The sequence below is a fragment of the Myxine glutinosa genome, chromosome 2, assembly GCF_964187855.1.
Source record: "Myxine glutinosa chromosome 2, kmMyxGlut1.1, whole genome shotgun sequence".
NCBI lineage: Eukaryota > Metazoa > Chordata > Myxini > Myxiniformes > Myxinidae > Myxine > Myxine glutinosa.
The window spans coordinates 255061649-255074081 of NC_136262.1; the positions used below are offsets into that span (position 1 = coordinate 255061649).

A 12433-nucleotide genomic window follows, 5' to 3' on the forward strand; every position below is an offset into this window, starting at 1 on the left:
GCCACAGGCATTCCTCAGTAGTTAGACCAGATATAGAGTTCCACAAGACTGAATGCTGGAGGCTGCGTCCAATAGGACGCAGCGAGTCCTAAGTGGAAATGCAGCTTTGGCAGGAACAGTTTTAGGCTTTGGATCGGAGCTGGCATGATGGGGAGGGTTGATTTGCATGGGGGCCTGGCTGGAAGTGGCAGCAGCAGTTGCTCTGTTTGGGGAGGAACTCCGATGCAGCTCACATGCAGGCTCTGCTGTTAAGCTTCCTCAGTGCCTGGCTCCCCTCTGAACGCAAAATGCCTTTTTATACCTTCGACCTTCCCGCCCCCACTACACCTGTATCCGAGACAGTTTTTTTTTTTTTTTTTTTTTTTTTTTTGGTGATACTCTGTCTGATGCGTGTACCATTTACAGCTCTCGAGTCGTGAAGAGGAATTCCTTCTGGCTAACGCAAGCTCAGCGCTGAGCCAGTTTGAGGCGATCTCTGGGGAACAAGGCAAGAGATTATTGTTGATTTTGTTGCAAACACACTTGTAACTGTAACTAACAAAACTCAAGCTCTCTGCATTTGAAGTTTGAATGTGTTTTGGAGTGAAGAGGTTTTGGGAAATTATCCTTGTCAAGGACAAAAGGAAGAGATTTTGATGATGATGAAAAGTTCCTGATGGAAAGAATGAATGGGTTGTTCCTGATGGAAGAGAAACGTTTTATTGGATTGCAAAGGAATAGGAAAATGGGATAGGAGGGAAAGGAAAATGAATAGGTGTGCCCTGAGATTTGATTTTGATTTTTTTCTTCTTCTGATATTGTTGTTGGTTGTTGTTGGTTGAAATAAAAATGAAACAGTAAAACAGGAATAAAAATATTCCTGTTTCACCTTCCCAGTAAAATAGGGATAAAACGAAACAGTAACAGGTATAAAAACAAAACGGTGAAACGGGAATAAAAACAAAACAGTAAAACACGGATAAAAACGAAATGGCAAAACACGGATAAAACGAAACGGCAAAACACGGATAAAAACGAAACGGCAAAACACGAATAAAAACGAAACGGTAAAACACGGATAAAAACGAAATGGCAAAACACGGATAAAACGAAACGGCAAAACACGGATAAAAACGAAACGGCAAAACACGAATAAAAACGAAACGGTAAAACACGGATAAAAACGAAACGGCAAAACACAGATAAAAACGAAACGGTAAAGCAGGGATAAAACGAAATGGTAAACAGGGGGAAAAAAAGGAAACGGTAAAACAGGGATAACGAGAACGGCACTCTTCAACATCATGACGTCGACTGATATGCCTCCGCCCACATTATTACATTATTAAAATACTTGTATCAAGTTTGATTTAAATCCATTCAGCTGTGTCCAAGTTTGCACATTTTTACCTGACATGACCACTGACCTTTGACCTATTGATCCCAAAATCTAATCAGTTCATCTTTACAATATTATACATACCTGTACAAAGTTTGAATTAGATAACTTCAGTTGTTCTCAAGTTGTACACATATTAGATTTCACCTTTGACCCCAAAATCTAATCACTTCACCATTACAATATTATACATACCTGTACTAAGTTTGAATGAGATCACTTCAGCCATTCACAAGTTATAGACCTATGACAGACTTTGACCTTTGACTGCTTGAAATGGGATTCTGATCAAATTTGGTACACTTATGCAGAATAATGTCAAGATTAAGTGATTAGATTTTGGACTTTGACCTTTGACCTCTTGAAACTAAAATCTAATCACTTAATCTTGACATTATTCTGCATAAGTGTACCAAATTTGATCAGAATCCCATCACTGGTTCACAAGCTATTGCGGTAACAGTATTTTCCTAACATGACCTCTGACCTGTGGCCTTTGACCTCGTGACCCCAAAATCGAATCGGTTCATCTTTACCTCATCATACATACTTGCACCAAGTTTGATTAGGATCCCTTTAGCCATTCTCAAGTTATCGCGGTAATGAAAACCTATCGTGGACGGACGGACAGACGTTCAACCTGAAAACAAAATGCCTCTGGCGACTTCGTCAGCAGAAGCATAAAAACGAAACATTAAAACAGGGAATCAGTAAAACGCAATGTAGATGGTCGGGGAATCTTAGCTAGAATAACTGGCAGGAGAGATCGCCGATCACTCGTGTGCCCATCACTCATGTGCCAATCACTCGTGTGCCCATCACTCATCTGCGTGTGCCGATCACTGAACCGAAAGTCTATTTTTCCCACATTTTCCTGACTTTGCCTTCACATACGCATCTTATTTGAACCTACAAATCAAAGCTGAAGTATTTCTGATACAAGAATGCACACCACACTTTTTGAAGTGTTCGGGCAACACCAATTGTTCCTTGTGTGAAATCACCAAGCGGCGTGGTGTTGTGAGTTGGAGAAGAGGTGCTTTTGGAATGATGATTGATGCCATATTTCTAGCTTGGGATGTTTATGAGGCACAGTTTTCTGACATAGTTCCTTTTTCCCATAGGCTCAGCAGATAAGATCCTTGCCCTGGCCAGCCGCAGTGCAGACTCCAAGTAACCTGAGCTGTGCGTGAAGTTTAACTTTCACCACCTCCGCAAGTTGAATCTGAAAGAGTGGACGAACAAGAAAGTGTTGCCTCTAACACCTGTAAAATATCAGCATGACTCCAACCTTGAACCCTTTTCAGCGGTTGAAAGGAAATGTTTGGTTTCGGCGTGAATGTGGTGGAAGTCATCTCGTTCATTTCCCAATCAATGGAAGTATGCAGGGAATTGCGACTACTTTGGAGAACGTATTCAGGTAGATGGAAAAGTCGAGTTTGTACAATACCTGAGAACAAAGGTTTCATTATCACTACCTTCATTATCACTACCATTCTTGTGCTTTGTCTCTTCCTGCTTGACAAATACAATGTCAGGTTTGGTGGAAGTTTGAAACAAAATGTGTGAATTAAAGTTAATACTTTGGCAGAGAAAATTTCTTCTTTGCACTTTTTATACTGACAGTATAAAATGTACTGCTTCTTCTACTGCTGCTTCTACTGCTTCTGCTTCTTTGTACAAATCAAGTTCTTCTTCTTCCTCCTCTTATTCTTTGCACAAATCGAAATCCTCTTCGGTTTCCTCTTCTTCTTCTTATTTGTACAAATCAAGGTCTTCTTCTTCTTAGATGTACAAATAGTTTTCTACATGGTGCTGGTGCTTTGCTTTTGTTGCAGTTTTGGCAAAGTTCCACAATAAGTTTCATGATTACCATTGTCTGTTTGATCCAAAATATCGAAGGAATAATTTCAGTTTAATTGTTCGATAAGTTAATTGTACTCCGTATCTCGTCTCAGTTATTATATGTGAAACAATTTAATAAAGCAAAACTTGTTTTGGATGCCAATGTTTTACAAGTCGCCTCTGTATCTCATCCCGTGTACAATTTGCCTCGTTAATTCACCTGCATGGGCTTTTTGGGTGAGGTGCAATGTGGGATGGGCGGAGGGATGTCATCATTTGAATCGCTTGGTTGTATTTTATTTACTTTGTATTTGACAAATACATCAATAATACATCTTGTGTATGTACAAAAACGGAGTTTGATTGGATTTGTAGATTTAAATGTAAATTTGAGGTGTTTGTGTGAATTCGTTCTTTAAAATAAACGACAACACCCTCTGATAGATTTTTGGAATGAACAGGCCGTTCCTTTTTATGCAAAAATAACCTAAAATTGTCTTTTCTAAATGTTGCGATAACCTCCTTTTGATCTATTCCCAAGTTAAATTTGGTAAACCGTCCCTTTGCTTCATTTGTTTGTGCTCTTTGCTGTGTTCGTTTGGTAAGCAAAGGTTTTTGTCAACTATTTTGAACCTGAACATTGTTTCTTCTGAAATTAAACAAGACGAAAGATGGAAAAACCTTTCGATTATGGGGCAGTGGCGTTTCGAGATGAAACTATGACAAATAACTCTAGTTAGGGTTTATGTTCCTCCTTACCTGTGCAGGATGCTTCCACATTTGATGAGTGTGGGCAATACGAGCTCTGCATCTTCTTCTCCTATTTTCTTTATAATTGGTGAGGTCCAATGGTACCAAGCTTCTGCCCTGCCTTCACCACGATACTCCTCTACTCCACTGTGTCCTCAGCCAACTCTCTCCACCCTCCAACCACCCCGACCTTACTGATGTCCCTCTTCACACAATCCTCCCATCTTAACCACGGTCTACCTCTTTTCCTCCTACCTTCCTCCTTCAACCTATCTTCTGTCTGCCATTCTCTCTTCCCCCATCCGCACCACATGTCCATCGCATCTCCCCGTCAAGCTCAACTGTGCACCAATCTCCTCCCTCAGTTCATCCATTCTCCTTCTATCCATCCTCTTCATTCCAGCTGTCCTCCTGACAAAGTTGTTCTCACAAGCCTGCAACCCCTGTTGTTGTCTCTCCGTCAATGCCATCCTTTTCACATCGTAAAGGTAAACTGGCATTACACACGACATCAGAACCTTTCCTTTCAATCTCCTTGAAATCTTTCTCCTCCACCTGAATCCTCCTCCGCACCTCTGCCTCCGACTTGGCCTCCCCGGTCACTGTACCCTCCCCTCCTCACCCCCTTAAATACTCAAACATATTATTTCCTCGTCTGGTCTCTTTCCCCTCTAACCTGATGTTCATTTCTTTTCTCTGCTGCCCAACCCACATCACCTCCATGCTCATCTTCAGCCCATGTATCTCAAATGCCTCCTTCCACTTCCACAATACTTCCTGCATCTCCCGCTCAGTCTTCCCCACAACAGCCAGATTGTCCGCATAAAATATCCTCCACAGAATATCTTTCATGTTTACCTTCCTGCTTACCAGCTCCATCACCATGATAAAGAGGATTGGGCTTCCCTCCCTCAAACCGATGTTCACACTGACCTCCGACATTCCAGAATTGCTCCAAACTCTTCCCTTCCTTCCTTTGTATATCGCTTCCGTCAACTTAACTTCTGCTTCTGGCACTCTCACCCATCTCAGTGTCACCATCAACATCTCCATTGGGACAGTATAGTAGGCCTTCTCCAGATCCACAAATCCCAATGCCATTTCACCTTCCACCTCCAACCTCTTCCTCACCGTGAATTCCACTTGATAAATTACACAATTTAAACATCGATTATTTTGAGGAATACACCTTCAACCTGATCTTCTTCTTTCACTGCAGTACGAGGCTGCGACGTAACGCCATTGGTTGAGGGAACAGCCGTGCTGCTCTGTTGCGGCTGGAATTGGTAATATATCGAGGATGCCGGCGATAACTAGCGATTGCAGAACAGGGTTGCTCTCAGCCTCTCACGCTCTAATCTCGGATGGAAAATGCGTATTAATTTTATAGGACATTGAGATATCGGTTTCACATGTTTGTTTTTATCATTCCAAGAGTATTTTAAAGACAAAGCTCCAGGTGGATTTTCAAGGTGTTGCGTTCGCATTGATTCCAGTGGTTCGGCATCGTTTGCCGTTAATTGGCGATCAAACATGTCATGCAACTCGTTAATTATTTACATCATTACCCTTAAATTATTTGTTTTTCTCCACAGTGTTCTGTCATTATAGTTAAATATTATTTCCGATATTGTGAGATCGCTGGTAATGATTATTCGGCGGTGTATAAGCTTGGTTCGCTTCATTCTATTTTTCACCATAATATTAACAGACGCCAACGTAGATTAAAATATTATTTAAATATCACGGTCCGCAGCGCATTTTCAGTCGGAGGATATTATTTTACACAACAGCTGTGATACGGCGGTGTATAAGCTTGGTTCGCTTTGTTCTATTTTTCACTGTAATATTAACAGACGCCAACGTAGATTAAAATATTATTTAAATATCACGGTCCGCAGCGCATTTTCAGTCGGAGGATATTATTTTACACAACAGCTGTGATACGGCGGTGTATAAGCTTGGTTCGCTTTGTTCTATTTTTCACTGTAATATTAACAGACGCCAACGTAGATTAAAATATTATTTAAATATCACGGTCCGCAGCGCATTTTCAGTCGGAGGATATTATTTTACACTGCAGTTGTGAGACGGCGGTGTATAAGCTTGGTTCGCTTCATTCTATTTTTCATCGTAATATTCACAGATACCAACGTACAATAAATAATATTATTTAAATATCATGGTCCACAGCACATTTTCAGTCAGAGGATATTATTTTACACGATAGTTATAAGACGGCGGTGTTATTAGTCCCCTATCTGTGTATACTGGAGGGGACTCGGTTTGCACTCTGTCCCTCCGTCTGTCAGTCTGTCCGTCCGTCACGCAAAGAACAGCTTTCCGGACTTTTTTTTCTAAACTCTTAAAGCTAATGATTTCAAACTTGGTGCATGGTTTCCTTATGATAAGTTACAGATCAAGTTCGAACTTCACGACGTTTCGATCATTTTTGACAAAGTTATGGCACTTTGAACTTTGGTAATTTCCCCAATCGTTTTCTGGACTCTAATTTGGAGTGCGGTCAGTCAAAGCTGTTAATATTCCTTGTTTTAACTCCAATTTACATTCTGTTTCCACTTTTAGTGAGAAGTAGGGGCCTATGCAACCATTCGTGAACTTTATTTGGTGCAAATCAGATAATTTTTAGCCGAGTTACCTCAGACCGTGAGTTGGTAATTATATAATTCACACTGCCGGTACCTGGTCGGGGACATGTATTGCAGCGCAATACTCAGAATGCTTGTTTAACTAACCGTGTATCTGCTCAGCCGGCAGCGGCGTTGTTCACTATTTAATGCCACAGCTCAGAGCATCATGTCCCGGAGGAGGAAAGAATTAATGGAGTTCCAACGAGGAATGATAAATCGGCTGCCACAGAGCGGGCTCCTCCATCAGGACAATTTCCACGGTCCTCGACGTACCTAACTCGACGGTGTGGAACGTCATCACCAAGTGGAAGACGACGGGTAACACGAGCCTTGACCACCGATCCGGCCGACCGTCTAAAACCACCTCGAGAGGGAAGAGAACCCTTCGACGAAACAGACGTTTGAACCTTCGCGACGTGACCAAAGAGTTCTGTGAGTCGTTGGAATGTCAGGCGAGCACCAGTACCATCCGGCGAGCCCTGCACTCGATGCACCTGTACGGAAAGCTAGCTGCACATGATACTCCGCCTTTTGTCACGGGGTCCATGCTGACCATGCACTGCACCCACTTAAGGCTCAGTGCAAACCCATGCTCCTGGAAATGTGTCAAAAGGGTTATTCGTGGAGCGACCTGTCCAGGTATCATTCTCTGAGTCTGGTCTGTGTGTGGGATTTAATGGGGACAATATTTATAGCCTGGAAAACCTTCGCCCCATAATCTGAAGGAAACGTGGTGGAGACTCCCACATTCCCACCTCGAACTTCAGCAAAAACCTGTACGGAAAGGTAGCTGCACATCATACTCCGCCTTTTGTCACGGGGTCCATGCTGACCAAGCACCTGTTGTTACCCTGCGCTCACGAAGCGAAGGGCAGGGTTAAGCATTCGGGTACGTACGTACATATACGTACGTTACGTACGCCGTACGTACGTACCTGCATTTTAAAAATTCATTTTCTCAGCAACCGTTGGTCCGATTGACATGAAATTTTCACCATAGGAGGGCCTCCTCCTGTAGAATATTTTAGTGAATACTATGACGTCACAGGTGACGTGGTATGGCGCCATTTTGGAAAAACCAAAAAACTGCACCTCTTTATCTCAAAAACCGCTGCACATAAATAATTGAGACAGGTCTCATTGCAAAGAACTCTCCATGCGAAATAACATATGTGAATGATGACTTCATAGGTGCCGCCATTATGACGTCATAATTCGACAAGTAAAAAACTTTATCCGATCAGGATGAAATTTCTTGAGCATCTTGTATAATTGATGGAGAAATATATTGATGTATAAATTGATGCAGAAATAAAATTATAATGACATCGTAGGTCACGTGGTTTGGCCGCCATATTGTTTTGAGTGAAAAGCCTGAAAAACCACTGAAATCCAATTTTCTCCAAAACGACTGAACAGATCGAGGCCAAACTTTTCAGGCAGAATTGCATACCCATGACGAACAAAAAGGCCAGCGTGCATGACCTCATGCATTACATGGTTTGAGGTATGGCGTTTTTAAGCATAAACTTTAAAAACCTAGCTCCTCCCTCATTTTTTATACTATCGAGGGGGAACTTCACAGATGTGTTCAGCATATCGGTCTACTAAAATGACTTTTTGGAATTTGTGATAGGTCACGTGTGTTGGGAGATATAAATAATTAAACGAAAATATTAAAAATTTTATAACTCTTGAACTGCTACATTGATCGACGTGAAACTTTATATTATAGTAGAGGTAATGAAGAGTAACAAGTGTGCAAAATTTGAAGATGATTGGATGTATGGTCTGGAAGCTAGAAGTTGTTATTGCGTGAAGAAGAAGAGTCGTCTAGAGTGGGCATGGACTTGATTATCACACTGCACGCGACGAGCAGGCAAAGTACGGAGCGACCTCACGGGGTCATTTTGACCTCCAATATAATTCTGATTTCAGATTTGTCAACCGTGGAGGTATATTAACACATGACCAAAACAGATTTGGCGAAATTCCGACGATTTTTGACGAAAATATAACATTTGTGTCTGCATTTCAGTAAAGTAAAGTGTGTGCCGTGTCAGCATTTTAAAAATTGTAACGTGGCTCATTGTAAAGAACTCCATATGGGGAATAGGTGTTGTTAACGATGGCGTCATTGGTGCCATAATTATGACGTCATAATTCGACAGGGACAACTTAGTCTGATCAGTTTGAAATGTATTGAGCATGATCTATGCAACAATTATTTAGAGAATATAAATTTATGATGTCATCGCTCACGTGGTCTGGCAGCCATATTGGATCAAAGAAAAAAAAGAAGTTCAAAAACAGAAGAGTTGGCTCACACCAAGTTGACTGCGCAGTGTAAGTATTCTTAGAATACCATCTAGTTGGAGCAAGTGTTCAAGCTGTGATTATTGTGGGTACAGGTAGCATAGAGCACAGGTAGTTCCTAAAGTCCGACAAAAGTATTAATTGACCATTAATGTTGTTATCTGAATTGTCCTTTTACTTTTGGAAGGAAAGTCCAATAGTGTATACACCAACACCTGCGAAAGGTGAAGGCCGATGTGCTGATAAGACTCGAGCCATGGAGATTTATTTATTTAATTATACTGCCTTTATATTCTTGATGTCTACTCTTTACCCATGACAATAAACTGTCTGGTGCTTGGCATGCAGAGTATGGCATCACAAGGTGTGTCGCCCCTCGGACGTTGAGCTGAGGACCCGTGTGTTAGCAAATTATCAGGTGGACGTTAGAAATCCCACCTTGTCTTTGAAAAGCAGCCAAGTTATCACCGGCACCCTGAACAAATTGTAAATTCCTGCTAAGTTCCTGCCACCTCCAGTCAAATGTTGGGCATGGCAAGCCGGCTCATGAAAGGCCGGGTTTAACCTGCACTCGTGGCTGACCCCACAGGAAGGTGTGGATAATTGTGACTAGTAGTAGTAGTAGTAGTAGTACTCATAGTAGTAGTACTTGTAGTAGTACTTGTAGTAGTAGTACTTGTAGTAGTAGTAGTAATTGTAGTAGTAGTCGTAGTACTTGTAGTAGTAGTCGTACTTGTAGTAGTAGTAGTAGTAGTAGTAGTCGTACTTGTAGTAGTAGTAGTCGTACTTGTAGTAGTAGTAGTAGTAGTAGTAGTAATTGTAGTAGTAGTAGTGCTTTTGTTGGAAAGGTTACAGAGATTTGCGTTCAGAGCTCATGCAAGCTCAGGCAAACATATGTTCCCAGTTTAATGTCGCTCAATTCCTCATCTCTGCAAGTCCATGGTTTGAACTACAGTAGACAAGGTAGAGCATTTTGAAGAGAAAGCACTACCAAGACAGATAAGGGGAGGGTAAAAGAACGCCAAAGAACACCAAAAAAGAGAACGCCAAAGAACACCAAAAAGAATGCCAAATAACACATTTATACAATTAAGAGCAAAATATCTTGTGGGGAGACCGTACAAAGTGCATCATTTATAGTCCAGGCTTCCTTAAACTTTTGAACAGTGTTACTATATTCTGCCGCCTTGTACTCCGAAATAATGCGTGAGCGTATTAAGCCCGTCAGACATACAGAACTGTGTTCCACCACATCTTTCTCAATTTTTGCCTTCCTGGTTTTATATATTGCCATTTTCGCACAGGCTAAAATAAAGTTAACAAGGAGATCTCGTGACTTGCTTAGTTTCTTTACCGGGTGCCCGATGATAAAAAGTGTTGGAGAGAAGTGAAGCCAGAAGCGCAAGAGAAGATTTTTCATCAGTAAGAACACTGGTTCAAGACGGTGGCATTGAAGGTATATGTGAAATATAGTTTCCCTTTCACCACAAAAGCAGCAATCCTCTGAGACGTTAGTGAAGTGCCGCATCATAGATCCAGAGCTCAGTGCACCATGTAGCAACCTCCAACTTAAGTCTGCCATCATTCATGGCGTTGGGTAGAGATAGAGTGAATCCCAACGTGGATGAACAGTCGAAGGAAGTGGAAGAATCTCACGCCAGGGAGTATCCAGTCGGGTTGCAAGAGCTATATAATGGAGCGAGTGGATCACTAGCAGGTATATATTTTTCCTTGATAGCCCACAGAACGACATTTCCACTGTGCCAGGGGTCTTACTCATATTGTTTGCAGGTATTGGCTGAGAGAGCTCGCAACATCGTGGTCGGATTTTAAAATCCATGGAGTTACCGATGGACATCTGTCCAGATCCATCACCCTCTTTGGGATTCTCTAGATATTCCAAACAATCGGGAGGCAAGGAGCTTTTGACCTCTTCAAGTATCCTGGAGGGGATCCTGATTGTCCTCAGGCCCATTTTCGCTGCGAGTTCCTTGGGTAAAAGCGTTCTCTTACCATCGTTCAGAAGGTCTCCCACTGTGGATATGCTACCAGCTAAGAGGCTCCTTCTTACTGAAAAGGAAGCCAGAGTTGGGCCCTGTAGAAGAGGGTTGAGAATGAGCGGTTCTTCTAACAGGTCCTTGCCTGGATAAGGAACTGTTCTTTGTACGTCGACTACATTCCAAGCCTTCAGCATTTCTTGATAAAAAGGAGGCAATGTAGCACTAGACAGGCTCCGAGATGTAATGATGAAAAGATTCCTTTTGTACCCAAGATTGAGCACTTTGCTGAAGAAGTATGATGCCAGTGAGCACCATTGCGGTGCAGGGTTCACATGTAGGTAACGTTGTATGGTCTTCAGCCTGGATGCGTGGTAGTGGCTTCGAAGGCAGGGAAAAGACTGTCCACCTTCTGAAAAAGGCAAGCTCAGAATGCCCAGGGAAACCCAGTGTTTACCATTCCAAAAGTAGTCCAGTAGCTTCCTCTGCATCTTAACCAGAAACTCCTCTGGAGTGCTTATGCAAGAGAGCCTGAATACTAACTTCGGAATTATAAACTGTTTAATAAGGAGTGTTTTTCCCCTCAGAGACAGGACTTTTAGTAGTCCACTCCAGTCTCTCAACTTTGCTTCGATCTTGTCCCCTAAAGTGTTCCAGTTAATGAGTGGTGAGGACCCATGGGAAGTGGATAAGTGCACCCCCAAATATTTGAGCTCATTGCGACTCCAGGTCAATTTCTGAAAAAGTGTTGGTAACTCCTTTACCTGCATTTGTCCAATTAGAAGCCCCGAGCTTTTCCTCCAATTGATTGTAGCAGACGATGCTGCTGAATAGACCTGCTGACAATCATAAACTATTTGCATATCCCTTGCATTACTGGCAAACACGAGAACATCATCTGCATATGCAGAAAGTTTGAGGTTGACCCTGTTGTGTGGCACCACAATGCCAGTTAGCCTTCTTCTCATCAAACAAAGGAAGGGTTCGATACATAGGGAATATAATTGGCCGGACAGGGGACATCCTTGTCTTATTCCTCTCTCAAATGGAAAGGGCGCGAGCAAGAAACCGTTGACTTTGACTAGGCATTCTGCCGACATGTACAACGTCTGAATCATGCCTACAAATCTCCTCCCCAACCCAAATGTTAGCAAGGTTTCAAACAGATATCATGGTTCATCTGGTCAAAGGCTTTCTCCTGATCCAAGGAAAGAAATCCGACTTGAGTCCGAGTCATGTCCGCATACTGTATCAGGTCTCTGACAAGGGATATGTTGTCATGTATTGTCTTGCCTGGAATGGCATAAGATTGGTCCAGGCTGACTAATTTTGTCAGGACTGGTCCGAGACGGAGTGACAACATTTTAGCCATGACCTTATAATCCACACACAGCAGAGACACAGGGCGGTAATTCTTCAAGTCTCTCAAGTCACCCTCCTTGGGAATCAAGACCAGCATCGCTCGACGCCAAGAAAGGGGCATTATACCTGTATCA

The 12433-nt window shown here is 42.2% G+C and overlaps 1 protein-coding gene across 1 annotated transcript in view; it reads left to right on the top strand.

The window, feature by feature from the left end:
• The window catches only part of LZIC (leucine zipper and CTNNBIP1 domain containing), a 34888-nt gene extending 31220 nt beyond the window's left edge, over positions 1-3668 (top strand). The window contains exons 5-6 of the mRNA XM_068105882.2: positions 406-487; positions 2503-3668. Coding sequence (XP_067961983.2) covers positions 406-487; positions 2503-2555 — 135 coding nt within the window. The 3' untranslated portion in view covers positions 2556-3668. The remainder of the gene's footprint in view (positions 1-405; positions 488-2502) is intronic.
• The last annotated feature ends 8765 nt before the right edge of the window (positions 3669-12433 follow it).